At 46.0% G+C, this 23,124-nt stretch overlaps 1 protein-coding gene across 1 annotated transcript in view; it reads right to left on the bottom strand.

Moving 5' to 3' along the window:
• The window catches only part of LOC119466330 (DNA primase large subunit), a 29,018-nt gene that overhangs the window by 5,636 nt on the left and 258 nt on the right, over window positions 1-23,124 (bottom strand). The window contains exons 2-9 of the mRNA XM_037726834.2: window positions 22,928-23,043; window positions 21,681-21,760; window positions 18,802-18,922; window positions 18,581-18,676; window positions 16,077-16,355; window positions 11,628-11,810; window positions 3,317-3,443; window positions 609-691 (exon numbers count right to left, since the gene is read on the bottom strand). Of these exons, the coding sequence (XP_037582762.1) occupies window positions 609-691; window positions 3,317-3,443; window positions 11,628-11,810; window positions 16,077-16,355; window positions 18,581-18,676; window positions 18,802-18,922; window positions 21,681-21,760; window positions 22,928-23,043 (1,085 nt within the window). The remainder of the gene's footprint in view (window positions 1-608; window positions 692-3,316; window positions 3,444-11,627; window positions 11,811-16,076; window positions 16,356-18,580; window positions 18,677-18,801; window positions 18,923-21,680; window positions 21,761-22,927; window positions 23,044-23,124) is intronic.

Genomic DNA, 23,124 nt, shown 5'->3' with positions numbered 1-23,124 from the left:
CGACCACCTTGAACCACCATTTTTGCTGTTTAGCTAGTTGGTTTCATTGCAGCCATCATGACTTCACTATGGAGCCCTGGGCTCTACAACGAATGACTGGAGGAAGGTAAGTTACAGCCATCTGGGTGAAGCCAGACACTACTAACCTTCATCAAGCCAAGTGTGTGATGTGCCACAAGGCGACTGACACTGTTACAATGGGAAGGTCGACATTTACAAGCCACCTGAAGAGCTTGAAGCGTGTGTGCAATTCAGAGGTTGCTTAGCTGTAAAGAATTGATGCTAGAAAAGAGATTTGAATATTTCTTTAGTTTATGTGTATGACTGAAGTTTGTTTCTCCCTTCTTGAATTTTGTCCTTAGCAAATTAGAAGTCCTTGAATTGCCCTTCAATTTTGAACCCAATGTTCTGTACGAACCCTGGGATTCCTCATAAGCCATGAAAGTGTGCAGCATGCCGTGGAATGAAGACCCGTGCACTAGACCAAGCACAACCATATTAAAAGCAACCAGTATGACACTGAAACAAAGTGTACCGAAGCTACCAAAAAAAAAAAAAGACACAGTACCCCAAGAGATTAGGATAACACCAAGTTGCTCCTTTCTCACCTCTTTCAAGTCACTGTCCTTGACTCCTTCAGCCTTGAGCTTTTCTTGAAGCTGTGTCCGATCGCAATGCTTGAAAGGGCAACCTAGAAGGATGACACATCAAACAGTTTAGTATTGCAAATACCACAATGTTGCTCTCTTGCTGTGGTGTGTGTTAATTTCTTCTGTGCACTGTCGTAGCACCAAAAGCCATGTTGAACCAACTAGTCCAGCATTGCATGCTTCCGTTGTTATCATGTTGTCGTCCTCAGCGCACATCTTCATCTTCAGCTTTACCTTTTCCAAGAAAAACAAAGATTTACCCCCACTTTCATTGGAATTCGAATTTATGCCCTTGTGGCAATGTGCAGCTGGTTGCACAATAACTGTTGTGTTACTGTGGTGCTTTGGTACTTCGTAAGTTTAATAGGGTTCTGCGCCTTACATTGACTGTGAGAGTGGTTGCATCTGTGCTTGTGTTTCAGAGGCCCCAATAGGCAATACTACAGTAAAACCTTGTTAATTCGACACCTGGTAATTCAGAAAATCGAATCATTTGGACTTGTCCTCTGGCACCGGCAGGCGTATGCAATATTTAATGGCATCAAACTCTAATTAATTCGGACGTCCTTTGTTCTTGAACCTTTTCTGGCGTATAGAGCCTTTCCTCTTGGCAAGAATGGCAGCTATGCTATTGCAGAAGCATAACTTAGTAATAAAGTTGAATATTTATCTTTAGTGTCCCTTCAAATGCTTAATATCTGGCAGTTAAGTTAAGCCATGTCAATGGGTGCTGTATATGATTGCAGAGACTGGCTTAAGGGGGTCCTGGACTGCACCTCGAGCTTGGTTAAAAAAACATTCTGTGGGAAACATATGCAGCTGTGAACATTTTAGCCAAATTTTGCACTTGTGTGCAGCACGTGAGGCTCACAAGCGGAGCACGAAGTCTTTTTTTTTCAAGCACTCTCTCTTCAACAGAAGCCTTTTCCTCACTCACTTCGGGGCTACTGGCAGCTGCCATATTTCATCATAGATCAGATTCCCATACATGGGTGCTATTTGCCAATGGCTTACATCAATCAAGAAGCGCGAGCCGACTATTGTCCGCTCACGCTTAGCCACGCCCGCCCACGTAGTAAAAACTTTGGCCACACTGCTTTTCGGTGTCGCAGTCGTCGGGTCCTGCTAATTTCGATTAATCAGGAACATTCAACTAGCCTCGAACCACATGATACTTCAGCGCAGACTACACATATGCTGTGTATACCATGCCCCACGAGGAATGCCGGTTAGCATCTACAAGGGATGAGCGCCAATTTGGATTTGCCTGCTATCCGTGCAGGACAAAGCCTGTCCACACCAGGTGGCATGGCCAGGCTGGAGCACGTGAGCATGCACTTCAGCCCTGCCGTGCACTTACAGTTGCGCATACAATAAATACTGCGGCCACAGCGGTGCGCGGCAACGAGCTCTCTCATCTCAATGATGTAGACGCGGCATGCGCCACTCTACCACCACCAGCGCAGCGCTCCTTTGGTGCGGACAACGTTGGAAAACATGGGAAAAGTAAATATTGTGCTCGAAATATCTACGCTCGTACTGCATCTTTTTGAAAAATTATGTTGCTAATACATTCCTGGGAAGTTAGATTATGGGGTTTTACGTGCCAAAACCACGATCTGATTATGAGGCACGCCGTAGTGGGGGGCTCCGGAAATTTAGACCACCTGGGGTTCTTTAACGTGCACCTAAATCTAAGTACACGGGTGTTTTCGCATTTCGCCCCCATCGAAATGCGGCCATTCCTGGGAAGTACCACAATCATTCCGAAGTATCTTGGAGGCTTCGAAGAAATGTGGTTCAGGGCCCCTTTAACAGAGACCTGCCTGTCTTAAGTACATCCCACAGCTCCCCACTGCATCACTCATGGAGGGAGGAAACCCAGGAGAGGCCCCGGCCAGCAAGGATGTATTGGAGAAAGTGTGCCGGAAGTCACGTGCTGTTTTTCGCAAAGGATCATTGGGACGGGTACCCCAAATGTCAACGTTGCCATAGCAACCGCGCTCCTGAAGCTTTCGTTGCTGCTCTCGGTCTCTGAAAAGTGAGATAAGATTTTTCCGCCGGTGTCTTTCTTGCAGCACATTTCGTTCGCGAGAAAACCTGACATTGGAGTGTGGTGTGTAAGCTTGAAAGTTTGTTTTGGGTCTGTGAGTGTTAGCCAACAACAGATACACTCAAGCAATCACGGTGCGGGTCTTCGTTGTCTTCAACGTGCCACGAAAAAACACAGGAGCGCGTCTGCTTCACTAACACTGTTACAGAAGTTTCGTAGGCTTTGTTTTGACACGTGTCGGCAGCCCATACTTCCAGTGGCTTGTAACAATGCAAGTTCAAAGTTCGCGCCCATCTGCTCGGGCGAGCTGCAGAACCTCTGATTGGAGGTGCAAAGGGAGATGGCACACCAACATGGCTGCGCTTCCGGCTTCAAAAACGTGACGTCAGGGCCTCTCCTGTTTTGTTTCCTTCCTCCATGACATCACTCATCTGTGTTGTTGGCTTGTTGGACAATGTTGCCTGCACTGTGGCAGGCTTAGATGCTGTTTCCTTTAGTCTACACCTACACCTAAACATTACTCAACACAGTGACTGTCCAACGAAGACAGCAGAGAACTGCAACACACCCAATGTAAGACAAATTAAAGAAAAATGACAAAGTGGGAACGCACCGTGACATTCACCGGGGCCTGGTGGGATGCCCGAGATGATGCGGTTGCAGCTGTAGGGCGTGTAGTTTGCACGCTTGCCTTCTGTGCCATAGTTGTGCCGGATGTTGTAGCTGTACTTCTTGTCAAACTGCACCATAGAGCAGGCAACACGTGCTGCACATTTAGCCATATACAAATGTAGTGAGACCAGCAAAGTGATATCTGATACCATCACAATGTGAGCACCCGAGTCATTTTGGGGCATGCATGACAAACTGTGTAACTTATTGTGAAACATGTGGTTTTCACTCTGGACGCACGCTTAGTACTACAGTGGAATCTCGATGATACGATCACGGGTAATACGAATTTCCGGATGATACGAATTTTGCTGTGGTCCCAGCCGAGCCCCATTACTTTGCAACGTGCTAGAGAACGGTTGTTACGAATTGATTTTCGACCCGCTTCGGTTGATACGAATAAACGCCACCCCACCGACGGCCGCGAAAGAACAGCGCGCAGTCACGCGCTTTCTCCCTTTCTCTTTTGGTGCGGAGGCGCGGACGCAGCACCGGACAGCGCGGAGGCCGCGACTGGGCGCGAAGAGTTTAAAGCGGTGGCGCTTTTGTGCTTTTCCTTTAGTGCTTTTTTCGTGGGGAAGCGCAGCCGCCGCAGCGAGCGAAGGTTTGTGCGGTCTATTGCTTCAACAGAAACTGAGTGGCGTAAGCACAGCGCATACAAAGGTCAGAGCCATGTGGAGATCACTTTCAAGATACGGTGCGCGCGACAACACCGACAGCAGGCACAGGCGCAAAGTACAAGAACGCATTAGTTGGCAGAGTAGAAGCCGGCCCCCCTCCCTCCGCGCTGCCTTCTCGCTTTGCTCCTTTCGCGTGGGAGATGGCATTGCCAGTTCCCCTTGTGCCCGGTTGCAAGATACGCATTTGGTGCCCAAGCACAGCGTCGCCCCCCCCCCCCCCCTCCCTCCCTCCTATACCCCCACGGCCTTTCGCGCGATGGAAGTCGCGTTCACTCTCCGTGAAGACGCGCGACCCCTGCGCGCTTTCACTCACACATACGGCACGCGGCGACAATTTTATCGCCCTTGGACTCATGCTCCACGTCTGATACTCCTCCTCCGCATCGCCCTCGTTGATCTCTCCCATCGGTGGGTGCACCTCGTTGAGAAGCGTGCGCACTACCGCCCTTGTCAGCGAGGTTTTCCCGCGGAAGCCGCATTATAACCGGTATTTCGTCTCACGCGGCTGCACTGTAAGTGGTATGCGTATACATGGAGTTCTATGGGAGGGTAAACGGGAGTTGGAAAAGGCCGCGTTGTAGCCAGTTATGCACTATAAGCGGTTACGTTATAAGTGGTCTATACTGTAAATGCCTTTTACGTGTGTGTGCCTGAGTGAGTTCACCTCTGACTCTTTAATTTAGCTAGTTTTAATTGTGTTTCGATAATACGAAATTTGGCTAGTACGAATATTTCTTGTGACCCTGTGAGATTCGTATCATCGAGATTCCACTGTATAACCACGGACAACTGATAACCACGGAAGATTGACTGAAAAATCTAATTTATGAAAAGCACATTTTCACTGCTGTACGGTTTTTATGTCATCAAGCAATAGCCATAGTTATGTTATTGTCACATTCACACATTTTTCGAGCACTGTTGTCAGTTTTGTCTAAGCACTCTGGTAGCACTGAGGCTAACTGATGCAAAGAATGAATTATATTTAGAAGGTAAACAGTGTCTTGCAACTATTTCTTTTTTAACATATTGCTTATAGCACTCCTGTGCAAACTCACTGTTGATGTGGGTACCCACATCCGCACCCACTGCTTAAAGGCCTATGAGATTCTTAATAGAGTCCTACACAACTACCGCAACTTGATAGACTACTGTATCAATGGTCATTAAAACTGCCCATGTAGCAGTGCTATCGTCATTGTTGAGCCTATGTATAGAGCCTGTCAGTTTTAAGTCTTTCAAAATGCTTGTGTTATACCAGTATTGTGTATTTTGTAACTTGCGTGCACATTTATTTGTGGCCCTGCTGCAACATATTTTAGATCATACTCCTATGTGCTTTTCTAGCAAATAATAACTCCGCAGCAGAATATTTCAAAGTGCACATGATGATGGCTCTAGAATTATGTACTGTTTTAACATTGCGGAGCTACTGTGAGCATTATGTCTGCCTGTAGCACCTGTACAAAGCAAAGAGGTTAACCAATAATCTAGGAAAGCAGCATCAGCTCAAAATGTAACGCATCAGCACACATTTGGCCGCTCAAGGCCCCTTTGGGGAGAAATTGTCCTCTGATGTGCTCACTGCCAAACCACTGCATTGTAGTCGATAGAGACTGCCCGCCATGTGAAATCAATGCCAAGCCCAACAGAACAGGTTAGGACTAGAACACGCGCAATACGTGCTTGTTGCATGTCCTGAAGGCATGTCTCGGCAACAGATTAAACAAATTATACTATTTCAGATGCACTGGTGTTTTACTTTTTGCAATGACACTAATATTGAGCCTTACTTGCATTCTACGAGGTATAAACAACCGGTCTGGAGCACTGAGAGTATGCAATGTGAACAGCTGGAGTAGCCCAGCTGACAGAGATATCAGCCTCATAAACTACATTTCTTGATGCAATATTAAACTGAATAGACAGACTCACATATACATGTCTTTGTGCTAAAACATAGACCAAATACACATGTAACATGGCAATGGAGTGCATGCACTCTAGATCAGGTTATTCTAAATGGAGTGGTGTCGGACTCTGCCTAGAGCAGACAGGTGGTGGCTTTCTTTTTCTTCATATCAACCTAAAGAGGGAAAGAGGAGTGCGAAAGCCGCTCCACCATGTGGTAGCAGCTCTTTCAGACTTACTACAAAGAAACCCCAATAGACTCAAACCTTGTTATAACGAATTTGAAGGGGAAGACGAAATTACTTTGTTATACTGACTATTGCCCTTTACTGCAGTACATGCCCAATGGTATGCCTATCTTCGAACATGCAAGGAAGACAACAGCTCTGCGGCCTGCTACGCAGCCGCGTATGCGCTAAAGATTCAATAAAACAACAGCAAAGGCTCTCCGGCGTGTGCAACAGGCGACGTTTTAGCACCTGACGTAACAGCCGTTACGACAGTGTACTTGTTTTCCAATGTGATGGACTTAATCGCTTCCCCTTTCCACTTAACTCGCTGATATTGTCGTGAAACTGGCAAAACAGCTATGCGGTTGAAAGGTAGAACGCTGCGATGCAAACGAAGTCCATCGTGTTCGAGTAGCACACGGCACACAACACGGTGCATAAACTACGCACGCAGCTGGGGCGATATTCTCGGGCAACCTCCATGACTTTCGGAGAAAGTTTCGCTTTAGCTAAATTTTACAAACGCGGCGAAGTATATGGCCGACAGATCTTGGCACAGCGCCAGAAACGGGGGGTGTATACGCCAACGCATTCTGATTCTGAAAGTGAAATTATCTGATCCGTCGCTTTCTCTGGGCCCCACGGCACCACTGTGTGAGCGCGCTAGCTTGGCTTGGCCGGCTCGTGCCTGTTTCAAGCAATATCGGATGGCACATCCAGCTGCGTCAGCCCAGTGCAGTGCACCGCAGTGAAAGAGAGAAGTGGAGGCACTGGTTTTTAGCACACTGTGCGAAAGCTTCCTCATGGCACGGTGCAGCTAGGTGTGGTTTTCGAGATGGCGATCTTGGAGGGTGTGCCTAGCTTCACCAGCTACGGGCCGCAGTGAGAGAGAGATGCGATAAGCTAGCGGTGACGCCACATTCGACACTGGGATTTGAACTGCCGCGCCAACTGAATGAGGAACCCTGCGGAAAGCGATATGCTCAGTGCGCAACGATCGGTATTTTTGGTTTCAGAGCCAAATCTAGTTCATTATATCGATTAGCAGTACAATTTTACTTCGTTAAAATGAGGTTTGAAATACACGGATCTCTATAGGAATTTCAAGGGGAATTGCATTTACTTCGTTACATCCCGTCTCACGATAACGAGGTTCAAGTGCATAATGAAATCAAAATAGACACTTTACTTTGATATTATCAAAGTTTTGCAAAAATTGAAATTCGACTTTTTATGCAAAGTACAGTCGCCAACTGATTCTTTTTTACACAGAAGGGGCCACAAGAATATCTGAATTTGACAGTTTGATGCCGTGCTGACAAAGTTGTCACAGCGGCCGCACGGCATGCCGAAAGCTGAAAGCACAAAATACAGGTTCAACAGACAGTGGTGATCGATGTAAGTGAAGCGTTTGCATCCATTCCACTGCTGTGGCTTGCCAACATAAACAACACCTTAGGTCAGGGGTTCTCAAGCATGTTCGTTCCAGGGAATCCTGCTAAGCTCCATGAAGTGTCAAGGACCCCCCCCCCCCCCCCCGCATTAACCCAATTAAAATGTCATAATTAACCAAATGTCGAATTATCGAGGGTATCATGAAAATAAGAAACAAATTCTTAACTACGTCAACACGCTTTTATTTACTCAATGAATCAGCCAATCCTGTTTATATTTATTTAGCACAAGACCAGTGCGGAAGCTGAAATTCTAGTCATCTCATGACTGATTAGCACTAGCAGCGGCGAAGGCCTCGCGTGCGTACATCCCAATTATTTTTTAGCCTGTCAGCTGCTTGCCAACAAATCGTCCGTCCATCGCGATGTAGCCGGTGCTCTTAATCTTCGACAGCTTTGCAGTGAGTCAAAGCAAAACTGCTTGCCGCAACCGCTGCGGACGAAACCGCGGCCACTATCGACGCGATCATGGACGGCGACCTTGCGGTTCAGAAGGCAGGCGGCCGACGCACGCACCAAGTCAAAACGAAACTACCGTTCGTTGCAAGACGTGCGCACGAAACCGCGATCGCTATCGATGCTACCATGGTTGGAGACTACGCAGTTGTGTGGCACGCAGCCGACGCGCGCACCGAGTGAAAACGATACTGTTTGCCGCAGCCGCTGCAGACGAAACTGCGGTGGTTATCGACGCGATCATGGATGGCAACTGCGCACTTATGAAGGCGCGCGGCATGCCGCCAACGCGGTGTTACGCACAGCGATAAATGCAAGAATAAAATCTTTAAGGGCACAATTAGACAAGAACTGCTCTGGCGTAGCTGTCAATCACGTGCCGCGCACGATTGCCACTGAGGACCATGGCGATGCGGACTGCGCCGCTTCGTTTCGGTTGGATGCTAGCGCCATTCTTGCTCTTCTGCGGTGCGTATTTGCGATGCTCCACGCATTTTTTTCTTGATTTTTTAAATTCCTCCAACGCATACATCAGTGTGCACGCAATCGGCACCTATGCTATCTACAAATGGGAGAAATGCGCATGTTGGTAAATTACGGCCTCTGAGATTTAAGCGCAAAAGCTTAGGCGTGCTGCCCGCTTTCGGAGGTTGGGTGGCTACAAGCTGCTTGCAAATTTATTGCGCAGTTCGTGCGTTGCTGTTACGCGCTGTGAGTGCTTTTTGACACTCGGGCATGAGTAATGGAGGGTCTGTGGATCGAACGCACCTCGTTTTCGCAGTTTTAGCCGCTTGTAGAGCGCGGGACCACAGAAAATTTATCAGTGGTTCGCGGAACACCGAGCAGGGGCCTGTGGAACCCCAGGGTTCCGTGGAACCCACTTTGAGAACCCATGCCTTAGGTGACACCCAGAGTAGTACGATATCAAATGTTATAATCACCTAACTGAACCACTGCACTCCATGCAGTCCAATGAATGCAGCTTCAAAACCCACCAGACGCTGCTAAAAGGCTTTGCTTTATAATCACACGGAAGCGAAGTAACAACTTTGACAACCACAACAACTGCGGCAACTTTGTTCATGGCCACCACATTTTCTGTTTTGTGAGATCATGCACACATCATGCCCGAAAACTCGTGTGAGGTCTGGTACAGTGTTGGAAATTTTGGTTGCGTTATGAATTGGATCAACAGAGTCAGATTTATGACAGAGCACCCACATGTTGTCAAGGAGTAGGAGCACTGCAACAGGTAAGTGCAAGCAGCTCCGAAAAATCAGTTGGTTAATTACCTTCAGAACTTGCTGCAGAATCAGTGCACTCACCGAAAACACTTTTGCTGGCGTCCGTTAGCGTCCGTTAGTTTCAACTGCTCTCGCTGAGAATTTGTCCTTTCTTTCAATGAGTTGAGGGTAGTTTCATTTGACTTCGAGATCATGGACAGCGAGCTCAGCATCACTTGACTTCGAGATCATAGACTGGCCTTAACCTTAATAGAACTTCTCCTTGGGCATGCCATCTTAATAGTTCAAAAGTGAGTGGGTGTTGCCTTTAGCACTTCCACCTCTACCGCTACTCATGCATGTCACAGGTCACATGGTGACAACACCGAATCAGGTGGCGATGTGAGGCACGCGCAGAATATGGAAATATGCTACGTAGAGTGTGCGATACGATGCGCTGATACGTTTGCCTCCTAGCGCCTCTGATCGACACCACCCTCTCCAGCTTTTAACCTCCAAGAAGCCCCATCGCCAGCTCCTGAAGGTTACCAGCGAAATTCACCACTTACGGAGAAGACGCTGCTCCACTTTGGTGGATGCTTCCTGTGGTGTGGTACAAAATTTGAAAGGAGCATTCGCAAACAACTGCACGTAATTCTACCATGTGATCACTGATGCCCACAGTAGTTTCCATTTATTGCCGCAGTTTTTCTCTGCGACAGCAGTCAAATTTCGCAATACAGTCAAACCTTGATATAACGAAGCTGTACATGCAGCAGAAAGCTTCATAATATCATGAATTTCCTTATTGCGAGGTTGTAAAGTTTCAGCAGTCAAAGTAGTTTAACAAATTCCCACAACATGCCTGGTGGATAGTATTTGGCGAGCAAATGTACGAGCAAAGAATGTATCAGTGGGGTTCCACTGTATTTTGTTATATCGAGATTAACTGTGTATCACACCATGATAATCATCAGATGAAGTGAATGATCACAGGTACAGTTAAACCTGGATATAACGAAATTGACAAATTCCCGAAAAACTTTGTTATAAAGAGGATTTCGTTATATGCAGGTTCGGCACGAAAATTGGAAAAAGAAACGCTTACCGTATTTACTAGATTCTAACGCGCCCTCGATTGTAACGTGCACCCGTAAAAAAATCCTTTACAATACCGCGCACCTCATGCTTTCATACAGAAATACAACTACTGCTCAAGATTTACTCCGAATACACTAAAGTTGCGATGAACAAAAAAGTCCCAGTTTTGCCCAAAAGGGGAAGCATAGATTGCGACAGCAAATTTGCAGACAGCTATTCGAAGTAAGGATAGTAGTTTTATCGGCCGTATAAACTTGTAAACATTCGCTGTTTAACTAAATTGGTAGACTAATGCCTAAGCACACGTACTGGATGCGTGGACGCATGTTGTTTCGCATAAGCGCGAGGCATCTGAAACGAAGAGTGAGCGACACGATGGCGTCGTATAGTGTCACCTAGTGTCAGGTTACTGAAGTGAAGCACAGACTTGCGCAGTAACCAAAGAGTGGCGCTGCCACCACGTAGAAAAAAAACATTTTTTTTTCCTTTGGCAACATCAACTGGAAAAGGAGAGTGGCGGCTTGGCGGGCTAGGCCAGCTGCATCAAGCAGCGGGATTAAGTTTGAATGAAGGGAGGGGGAAAGGTCACGCCCGCGGCAGCAAGATCGCCAGGGTCGAGGGATGCAGGCCCGCCTCGCACACGCACGCACGTACGGCGCTCACTCTCGCCTCGCAGTCACCGTGAATTCGAGCGCGCCAAGCGCGCCGTCGCGGCGGAGAAGGTGCTTCCGGTTGCTGCTAGCACAGAAATGACAAAATTTGGGGCGAAATCTCTAGGTTGTCGACGGGGAAAATTAGTTAATTCAAGGGGGTCTCCCGCTGCCACTTCGTTAAGTAGAGGTCTCAAATACATGTGCTTCTATGGAGTAACGGCGGGGAATAGAAAAACTTCATTATATCCAGGAATTCGTTATATAGAGGTTCGTTATAAGCAGGTTTAACTGTATTTGAAGAATTTCACCACTGTCGTGTCACCACTATTCAGCGCTGCTTTGTTTTAATAAACAATGTTTTATAATATCAGTGCTTTATGATCTCCCATGGTGTTGGAGTGCACTTCCATGTTACTGTGGTTTGTCTAAGCCTTCCTGTTTTTAACGAAATACCACTAGCAATTAAATCCACCACTTGTGCCCATGGTTTATTGTATGCAGCCTATTGTGACCATATTTATAACAACAAAAATTCAATACTCACGTTCTCAATGCCAACATGCTTGGAGAACTCCTCCCTCCAAAAACGCAAGGCATCCTGAAGGCCAAGGCCAATGCCTTTCAGGAACAAACCGTACTGCATGCGAGCTCCATGCCGGAGATGATGGTTTGCCCGCAGCGCAGCGTGCATTGCTTTCATACACATCGGGAACGACTCTTTACACAGCTGCAAGCAAGAACAGAGAGCGAAGTGCCACCATATTATTGCATGTACAACTGGCTCCGTTTCTCACCCACATTCCAATTTGCAAACTTTGAAAAAGAAAACCTAAAAATGAAATTGCACTTATAATCCTTGCTACTAACTGCACATAATGATGTGAAGATATTTGCAGAAACAATGCAGCCCAATTTTCAACAGAAGCTGAAGCTCCTGAAACAATCTAGTCTCATGTTCACTTATTGTCCCGTTCCCTTTTGCATTTAGCGAAGCCGAGTGGCTTCGTAGCAAGTTTCACCATCAGGTGCGGCTTCACACTGCTGCGCATAGTGCAATCGCATATCAAGGCAACATTTACATACAACTTCCACACTCACTTTATACTTGAATTTTGGCACTGCTTCTATGTAAGAAAATACAGTACAGTGGAACCTCGTTACCGGCCAATGGGAGCAATGTATTTTCATGCTGTTGATACGATCCCGTTTCTCCCTGAAATTGAATTATACGACTGCAAACTGGTATTTCCGAAACTCGTAGCTTTATATTCAAGTGTACTAGATTAAATTATTCAGGGTGCTTATACTGGACCAATTTAAGTTGCCGCACGCCCTGGCGGAAAACTGGTGTCATGCGGACCCGCCCGACAGCTATTTTCGTACTCGTAGTATCGTCTGCTCCCGTCAGCTTTCGCTCGCACTTGTTTTGGTTGGCTTTTCAGGCGAGATCTTCGTGCGGTCACGTGGCTGAATGAAGCGCCTGCCCTCGTCTGCCAGTCGTATTGCTCATTGTCTCACGCTGCTCTACGGTGTTCCTTTGTTTTGGAATTCTTGGCCTCATGGTGCCGTGACCTCCGCATCTATGTCAAGGAAATGCAAGGCGCTGACTTTGAAAGAAAAACTGCGCACTTGAGTGAGGAAACGGCGGCTTCGTTTTTTATCTTTTAAAAGAACTTGTTTACGGACTTTGAAAAAAACAAAGTTCAGCAAAAACTGACGAGCTATTTTAAAGTTGCTCAATAAAAGTGTGTTGGCTGCAGTTCGTGTGGTGTTGCGTGATGCTGCTCCACATAATGTGCGTGTTATGCGGAGCAGTATCACTCGACGCCACAGGAAGCTTTGCTAGCGAGTTTGTCACCAAGTAAGCCTGTTTTCTTACGCTTTGGGGCTTACTTTGGATGATACGTTTTATTTTCTAGTTCCCGTGAAGATCGTATCAACGAGGTTCCACTGTGTTTACAGAAAATGCGCCATGCATGAGTGTGCATGCACTTGATCTAGTAGGTGATGCACAGCTAATCTATAACAATAGCAAACACAATGATTAATTCTGCTGGCACGCACACACACACAAAAAGAAAATCCATGCAAACTCTTGGTAAGCATGCATTCAAAACAGCGTTAGATGTTAAGAATGAACACCCTAAAGGTGCCTGAGAATTTTCCAATGATGCCTTTAACTAATGCAAGGTCTCGTAGGTCACACAGAGATCTCGTAGCTGGTTTACACGAAGACAGAAATTTTCAGAAATTTTGCTGTCTTAACTGAGATATAGAAATAAGAAGTGTCTGTGGCGGTGGATGTAGGATATTATTTCAACCACAGGCATCACATAGTATGTGAATTTCGGAGCAGGCAACTGGCCAATAAACCTATAACACTACTTCATGGCATTAAAGGGCCCCTAAACCACCCAGAGGTCGAAATTTAGTAGTGGTGTTGCAGTTGCGCATGAGTCTACAACAAACACGTAGCCGCGAGAATTTTTCAAAATGGTGCCGTAATAGCAGAGTTGCATGTGTTTGATGATCGAAACACAGCCCTCACTCGTTTCGCTTTCCTTCGCTACTCTCCTCGTCGGCTGGTCTCTCCTCCTCGCCGAGTGCTCCTCCAAATGTCACGTGAAATACGTCATCGCCAACGCGCTGTCCATTTTCGGTTAAGGCAAGTCCACGTTAGCGGCAAATATGCCAACGGCAAACCGGCCTCCAGTGCCGTAGAACGTTTGTCGCGCGAGAGGTGTCCAAAGTAGACAGCAGTTCGGCCAGCGCACCGCATGCAGCACGATCAACGGGCCAATAGACGACCGCGAAGCTACGCGCCTCCGCCACCGGCAACGAAAACATCGGCTGCAGCTCAGCTGCAGTGCACGGCTACCGATGGGAGACGACCGGCTCGGCTGAGCTCGCATCACAGCCGACGGCGTCGCTAATATCAGCGTATTTTTCTTCTTTGTGTACAATTATTGCGAAGAGCGTTAACAACGATAAGAAAATATTGCGGTTTGTGAGTGTCGGTAATTCATGTCAAAGGGCCGTCTGCTTTAGCTTTGAAGAGAACCAGAAAAAGCCTAGTGACAATATCGGCGCCGTTGAGCGATCAGTGGCGGTGAGGCTGTCGTACAAATGAGTCCCGGTATCATCCTCTCTACGTAACGGCAAGAAAATCTCACCGTTCGCGAGCAAAACCACTGTCGAACGGCGGCCCGCGAATGGCAAGCGGCGTGCAGCGAGTTATCGTGCCGGTAACGTGCTACCCGCAGTGGCGACCTGCTGTGGCTGCTGTGTCAGCCCGTGCTCATGCGAAGCGTGCCGCTATGGACCCTGTGTTGCACGCATGTCTAGAAAGGCCAATACTGTCGCACTCTGTTCGCGCAGCTAATCAGACTGCTAAGCAAAACTGTGTTGGAACGCGAGGGATTTGGCACTTGCATTCGCAAGCGCGCACAAGCGAGCAACATGGCGAGGAAGAGCAGGGAGTGCGGGTACCTGCTAGCAGACAAACCGGAAACCGTAGGTCCTTGTTTGACCAATGGGCATCGTAACCACTGCTGACATCACCAGATGCACCCTGCTGACATCGTGACGACTGCTGGGGATACCGGAAAGGCCATGAGAGGAGGACGACATTGTTTTTTTATTTTATGGCGCACCCGCGGTGCGTAGTGCTGCAGCGTTTGGCATTGTTGATCATGAAGGCATTCTGCACTCGATGTGCGTGTTTACTTGAAATGTTTAAAAAATATCTGAGGTGGTTTAGGGGCCCTTTAAGGCTGACAAAGTTAACAGTAGTATGCTCACTATGCAATGAGTGGGCAAGAATAAAGGCAACCAAAAGGCTCAATTTTTCGTTAGTACGACCATGTTAGAGTGTACTAGATTGGGGAGTGGGTCCAACGCAGGCTCCCAGCTGAGGCTTTTTTTTTTATTGAAAAGTTGGTGGCGCCATCGTTGTTTTCTCCCGAATGAGCAGCCCCGCGCGCCGGCCGGACGCTTGTCGCGTTGGAGACCCTACCGCAGCTGCATGGAGCTTTGACAGTCGGATACTCGGTGGCGGCAACACCGATATTATTCCCCACCGATCTATTGTAAATAAAATGGAAAAAGAGCGGCAGAAAGAATGCAAACGACGCAAAAATGACGGTGCGTCGAGCAGACGACAGCTACTCAATCTGTGAGCTCGCCTCAGCCAATGAGCACTGCCAAAACAGCCGGAGCCAACGTTTATTGGCCAGAGATTCAGAATAAAGCAACGGCAGCGCCGCTACAATTTCAATGTTTTTTGCTTCACCCTCGGCGCTTGCAAGGCATCCGTCCGCTGGACCCACTCCCCCATTCTAGTACACTCTAACCTTGTGAAGCAAACACACAATGAAAGCAGAAAAAAAAAAAAAAACATACGGGAAATTAACTGTCCTTTTCAATTGAAATGCAGATGTAATAAGTGGAAAGAAAGACAACTTTCCGCACGCAGGAGCAAAGGCCACATCTTCTGTGCTCATCTTCTTTGCTCTACCATAGAACTACCGTAGTCGCTGTCCTACCGACCGTTTTCTTGGGTGTTTGTTTATGTGTTTACATTGCATTCATTGCTTGTTGGCTTGATGTGATCAAAATGTTTGCCATTCTTTACAGATATCAGTAAATGTTTTTTTTTTCTTGTGTGCCACCTTATAGTAATTTAGCGTCTGTCTGGTCTTGGCTTCGTATAACACTACTAGCACTACGAAATTTATACAGGGGCTGTAAATAAGCCAAGCTCTTCGAAAAAATAAGAACAGCTTTTTTGTTTCACAGTCCCTCAATATGCATCTTCATGGAATGAAAAAAAAAAACAAAAAAAAACATTGATTTCATTTGAGAAGATATTTTTGCTTTTCCATTCACATTTTATAAGTTCACGATAGTATTGTGATGTGTTCCAGCGTTTCTCTCTCGAAGCCAGGATTATGCACTCGGTGAAAGGAAGCAAGGCCAAGTACACAGCACGCACCTGGTCGATCATTTCGGGGCTGACAGAGTCCGTGGGCCGCGAAGCGTCAAACCCGCTGCCGGCGTCAAAGTTGGCCAGTGCACGCAAGATGGGCACGATGCGCTCGTCTTCTTCGAGGCGGTGGAAGATCCGCGTCGTCTGCGCCAGCATGTGCGACAGATGCGCCCGGTACTGCGACTCAACCAGCGTGATGAGGAACTCGCTCGGAACGTACGCCTCGCCTTGCCGCAGGTAGACGGTGCGGTCTGACACCAGGGGAAGCACGTCGAGGAAAGATACCTGCATTGCAGAAAAAAGATTAGGGCCTGGTACTGCAATTGCCATTCTTGTGTGTCCCACCCTTTCCTCTGTCCTCAGTTTGTCTCCTTGGCCACTTCAATGGCTCGTTGGCCATGGCATTGCACCGCTGAGGACGAGGTCGTGAATTCGATTCCTAGCCAAAGTGGCCCCATTCCAATGGTGGTGGAATGTAAAACTTGGGTACTTGCACTTAGGCCCACGTTAAAGAACCTCGGGTGATCAAAATTACCACAGAGCCCCCCCAATAAGACATCTCTCATAGGCAGTGTGTTGATTTTGGATCCATTGAATCAATGAATTTCATTTTACCCTAAACTCCTGCCATTTTGCAACTGCTGACAAGCGAGATGTGCCAACCTCACATCAAGAAGTTATGGTGCAATTAACAGGCTTTGTTCTTAAATACAGAATATTTATTCACATTATGAGCCTGCAGTTTGAGAGGAGAAAATCATGACCCACCAAGAGCCATTGCAATTTTCGTGAAAACCTAAAGGAAAATTAAGGGTGTGTTCCAATTCGTTCCGGCAAGCAAAGCCATCTAACTTGACGTCAAACAGGACAGCATCTTTCCGAAGTCGTTCCTCAGTGTCGGAACACGAATCAGCCTTGACATTTCCGACTCCTGATGTCCAAATTTTGTTGAGTAAGCCCCCCCCCCCCCCCTCCAGAAAAAGGGTTACTTTGTAACTTACTGAAAGAACCTGTAGAAATAAAAAGTCAAGCATTTTTATCATGTATTACTTTAGTCTGTGGTACTAGTCAACACACTACGTCATAAGAAACAAATGGCTATCGACCACTCCACCTTGAAAATTCACGCACCTTGCTCTCAAAAGCCTACCTTTCCCAATACTGGTGCCTCTCACCTAAACAGCATTGGTGGTTAACGTTTGACACCTCAGCCATATTGGTGGATTTTCAAAGTGATCGTGTCTATTGACAAGACAAGACAGAAGGAAAAGGGAAAGGCACAGAGGTTAACCTGAAGAGAAGGTCCGGTTTGCTACCCTACACTGGGGAGAGAGGGGAGGGGAAGGTAAAGTGACAGGAAAGTAGAGATAGAGAAAGAAAAGGAGCCCAGATGCACAATCACAGTCTGTCACTGTCACCGCATACAATCACTGCACAGCACAGTAGCACTTGTAGCACTATAAACATCAGTTCAGACTACAGCCGCTTGTCTAATTCTGTAGTCTTTAAAAACTGCAACAGAGCAAAAGGTAACTGTAACAAACAGGATAGACAAAAGTTGGTTAGCAAACTTGCAGTGCGAGAACGTCATTTGAAATCTTAAAGATCCCACAAGTATGGAGAGTGCACAGCCTGCCATTTTGTCAGTGAAACATTTCTATGGCTCCCAATTATCTTTGTTATCAGCATTAAAGACAACGATGCTGCAGATAAAAAAATTGTTGTGAAGTGTGTATCAATGGAAACTTAGGCAAAATCATAGCAGAATTTCTAAAAGTATTTTTAATAGGGTACAAAATCTCCGACCCTTCAAGAAATCTGTGCAATGCAAGCCCCTCGTCAACTTTTGAATCTAAAAGGCTGGTTGGTTATGAGCCACTATTGCGGCAAAGCCTTTTACAAAAGTTCGGCTTTGTCGGCAGCATCAACAAAATAAACGCTCAAATCAAGGGCACAAACTTTAGCTGTGACACAAGTGACTGCATATCAAGTGGAATCATTAGAGAGTGGCTATAAACGAATGTGTGAGTGGCAATATTTATCACGGCCAACCTCTCTTTCTTTTATGCCTGAAATGGCTCTAAATTGCCTAATATTTACATTATGTGTATAAAAGCAGAATTTTGAGCTCACATCTTGCAAAAATGTTTCACCTGTTTCAAATATAAACATTTTCTCTCATATGGCTTATCAAGGCCACAAAGAAAACAGGAATGGGCTGGCAGGGGTTGCTTACATTCAGGTAAATATAGCCACTTCGGCAGCAAGTGTCTTGCTGCTTCAGTAAAATTTTAAATATTGCGCCAATAATGTCCAATTGTGTACTGCTTTTCATTTGCAGCTGGTAAAAAATCTGAGCGAACTATTTCAATATTCACGACTTCCTTCTTTGGTTATGTGACGCTTTTTCTTCAGGGATGCCGTTTTTATTTAGTATAGTGCACGTCAAAACTACATTTAATTACACGACAATGCACTGCTGGTTCGCAACAAAAAATGCTTTGTCATACCTTGTAAACATCCATGGCATCCAGCTTCGCAGCTGTCAGATCAGGTGATGCAGCAACTATCTCTTCAAAATACTTTGCTTTCTCAGCGGTAGAGATCTGGAAAGGTTGGCACACTTATCAGAATTACTGATGCCAAACAAAACTTAATAGCAGCACAGAAAAAAAAAAAAGAATAAAGGAGCAATGTAAATGTGGACTACACCATAAGAACCTAAACTCACCGGTGTGAATTCCATGTTGCTGTCCTTGAGAAAAGCCTGGATTCCGGCTGCGCTCTCGTTTTGGAATCGAAACCGAAAAAGGTCCATCTCTTGGCTCATAAACCAACGCCGTTGAGCTGGCCTACAAGAAAAGTGTTCCATTGTAGAACGGTGCTTATTTGGGCTGTTCAGAACATACTCGAACATGAGGAACTGTTCAAAGATGGAAAGAAGAAAGAGGAAGAATGACATAGCTTTGAGCAAAATAAAAATAAATCATGGCTGACAATCAGTACTTTGCTTATCCTGCTTCTTCATTTTGCCCCTGCACTGTTTATCATGTTCAAGAGAAAGAGTACCTGAAAACCAACAGGAGGAGATACATGCTGACATCCCCTCTTGGCGAAATGGTTTTTTTTTTTTTCATTAGGCTACGATTAAATGTGATCCTTTTTGTTAGCTGAAAGATGACAGGTCACCATCAGCCGACCTTCAATCAATTTTAATGCTAATACCAGCAGACATAATGACATTTTTCTTTTTTAAGGTGACACTTTAATTAGTATTCCCCTTATGTGCCCATTTTCAAAGCAACATGCTCTAAACACAGTCCAGCGTTGCCTAGGTTGAGATGACTTTTGGATGGCCACCCAGAATCGATAGGCCATAATCAATTGCAGAGTTTCAGTTCAGTGGCAATAACCTTGATGCACACATAAGAAGCCTTCCTTTATGGAAAGTGTGCCACTATGTAGATGATTATTTAGTGATATTACGACAAGTGCAGGCTGATGAAAAAGAAGTGACTATTCAAGATGTTCTTTCTCTTTTAACAGCGGAGCTGTTTAAGCCGGCCGTAATGTGTGCCGCCTGCTACTGCATTGCCTAGCAACCACCTTGCGGAGTGCCGCGCGCTATGCTCTGGAGAGAGAAAGAAAATGAGAGCGAGAAAGAGAAAAACAAATTGTAGCAGCCCCAACGAGGCAACGCGCAGAGGTGCTGCCGTCGCCATCTGTGCTTCTCCGTTTCACCGCATTAGCACCTAACGCTCGCGGTGCCCGTGGCTGCAGCAGGCGTCTCTGGCGGCGGCTCGGCCGCGCTCCCAACAGCTGTGCACTACTGCGCATGCACTGTGACGTCATCCCGACGTGTCGTCTGCTGTGCGCCACCCTTACACTGTGCATAGCTTTCGCCCCGCTTCCATTACGTGTGCTCGGACTGCAAGTGCTTCGCGAGGCATTCCCCCGATGCCACGGACCACGAGGAAAGGCTAAGTTATACACTTCGTATAACTTAGCATCACTTGGCATTACTTCGTATAACTTAGCATCACTTCGTATAGCCGGGACCAGCTAGGAAGCGATCAACTCCGCTGTGTCTTTAGCCTTGCGCCACTAGTGCAAGCTACCCCGACTTTTTTTCTTTTTTGCAGAGTGCTCTGAAGATCGTAAGTCTAGCAGTTGTTCTGCCTTCAGTCTCTGTCCACACGTGTAGTCATTCCTGCTAAGAAAATGTATCCTTTGAGTGAAAACCAACTAGCCAACCCTTAGTTCAAGCAAAGTGTTCAAGTAAGTAATTGTATGGGAACAGAAGGAACACTTGAGCAGATTTGTGCTTTCGAAAACATGCGTTAATTAAATTAATGTCGGTGACAGGTTTGTTAGGATGAAAGTGGTAGAATTTACGGGGTAGCATCAAGTGTACCAATAAATATAAGAATCTGGGTTGACTGAATTTGACTTGCTTGCAAAGTTCCGATTCCATTATTTTTATTTTTAAAAAGCTGCAAAACAGACGTGTTACAGGTGTACTTAAATAACATTAAGCAGACTGCCCTCCTCTGAATTTTTTTCATAGTATTGATAATATGTCATAGTATGCAGGTGTCAAAATGCATTTGCATAAGTCATTTTGTGAGTTCATGTACTATCTCTCCCACTGTGTTCCAAGTATGCAACAAGCATGCTTCACCTCCTGCGAACTAACACATGTGCTTATTCCAATTTTAAAAGAATGACATCAAGCTTATGATAACTGTTTGGGCTAATATTTTGCACCAAGACAGGGTTATCAGCTTGCAGTGTTCAAAAGAAATTTGGTGTCATCAGTTGCCGGGTTTGTCCGAAATAAATGAGAAATCACTATGGCATGCACATTACAAGTGAACTAATCCACAAGTGATGACTGGTTTCCAGTAGTGCACCCAGGATCTCTGCCAGGGGGGGGGTTGACAGTTTGCCAATACCATCTAAACAGCACTAATTTCGATTTCTTTACGGGAAATTGTCAAAAAAATTCGCTTTTTACGAGTGTGCAGACGATTGCGCGCCTTACATCTTAGTTGCAGTACTCAAATGCGTAAGGAAAGGGGTTAAACAAAAGGGGGGGCTAAGTGGGCCTCAGGGGGGGTTACAACCCCCGAATCCCCCCCCCCCCCCCCCCCCCCGTCGGTGCGCCACTGCTGGTTTCCCTCCCTGTCATCAGCTAAAAGAAAAATGTGTAGATATTAGTAATGGCACAATGGTTCTATAAACTAATCTACTTAGTGATTATTTCATGCTTGTATCTTCATGCTATTCTTGGATGAAGGGCCATTTTTTTCCCCTTTCGTAAGCTACTTTCAATCATGCAATATTGTTTAATGATCTTACTCAAAGCACAGTAACTGAAAAAAAAAAAAAAAAATTTCCCATTAATATCGCGTCCACATTGCCATTTCTGCTTCTTCGTCATCTATTCATCCAGCCATCAGTTCTGGAACGTAATTTATAACATCCAAAAGATTTTACAAGGCCCTGACATCAATTATGACATCAACGCTCAATAACATCAATTTAAATGACATCAATGCTCCGACTGTACAAAGAAAAAAAAAATGCAGCAGAAACAACCTGGCTTACGTTTCGCAAAAGGCAAGCATAAGGATGAAGAAAGACAAGTTGTCCTTGCGTACAATAACACCGCCGTTGTCATCGGTCACCTGGCAAGAACAAGAGGCAGTCAGTTAACTGTTGAACACTATAGACAGGCATAAGGTTGAAACACCCATAGGAACCTCATTATTGACACGTTGTAATTAACAGCTTTGGGTAATAGTTCTTTATTAAAATTTAAGCTCTTTAAGCACTTATCACAGCAAATTACAGAAAACTGGCCAAGTTGGTTGATGTTCATTGTGATGAATACAGAAAAGTGAAGCTCACACTATACACCACACCTCTTTATGTCGTCTCATCAAATAAACAGTGTGATTGAGAGACCAGGAAGTAAACAAGGCAAAGATGAGTGTCTTTCACTGCTCTGCATCACCTTCAGCCTGATAAAAAACAGAAACCAAGAAAAAAAGTTTTTGGTTGTTATTCAAGCTTCTTCAGGTGCAAAAATCCCTCTGAAAAATATTTCAGATATTGGACCGTTTGTGATCGCCTCCTTTCTCTTCTATTTACCTCCCTCCCCTATATAGGCCTTCGAGCCAGTTCGTCTCTATGTGAAGATTTATTAATCAATCAAATGGAACTGATAGGCTATTGCGGCATGCTTCCAAAACACTCAGCCATTTAGCACCTTGCTTAGAAAATGTGAAGAGTAAAAAAAACTGACCGGACAGAGCCACTTACATAGCACATGTTATCTATTCAATTAACGGCTAATCAGAGTAGGTGCGAGCCAATAACAGCGCAAGGAAGTTTGTGTTCTCTCTCCTCGCCCCCTTTTCTAACGCATGTAGCGCAAACTAGCCAACTTCGCGGTGCATGTCTAACTTGAAATGTCTTCAGGCGAATGCAACTTGTTTTAATGTCGTCGTTTTTGTTGGTTCTTCCATTTGTGGGATGGTTCTGGCGTTTGCAGCTGAAGGGGTCAATTGGAAACTATGCATGTGCACATGGCTGTAAAATTATGGTGTACACGCAGTAAATTAAAGTTGTGCGAGCTGTTGAGTCGTGATCAATTAGCAAGCATTTTACGGCGAAATTTACCGCATTCACGCTTCGTTGGGAACGCAGTTTCTGGGTGCGCGTCGAAGTCGCGACACGGCTACAGATCCTTGACGCCAACACGTGACAGCTACAGTAGCGAGCATCGATTGCATCGCACGCACTACAGTCGCAACAATAACCACCAGTAGTATGGGAGTGCCGAATCTCACCCGACTAACGTAGGCTTTCAGTTTCTGCTTGCGCAGCTCGTCCATCACTGCGCTGGCGTACTCCTGAGTGCGCTTGTTGTTGAACCTCGCATCGGCGACCTCGAAAGCCTTCAGCACTGAGCGGGAAACACCGTGTCATCAGAATCAGTCTCGCGAATGAAAACGGATTCAGAAAACGCTCAAAGAAAGCGTGACAT

This window comes from Dermacentor silvarum, chromosome 10, assembly GCF_013339745.2.
Source record: "Dermacentor silvarum isolate Dsil-2018 chromosome 10, BIME_Dsil_1.4, whole genome shotgun sequence".
In the NCBI taxonomy this organism is placed as follows: Eukaryota; Metazoa; Arthropoda; class Arachnida; order Ixodida; family Ixodidae; genus Dermacentor; species Dermacentor silvarum.
The sequence above is the reverse complement of the archived record's forward strand: the minus strand, read 5'-3'. Positions and strand labels throughout refer to the sequence as shown.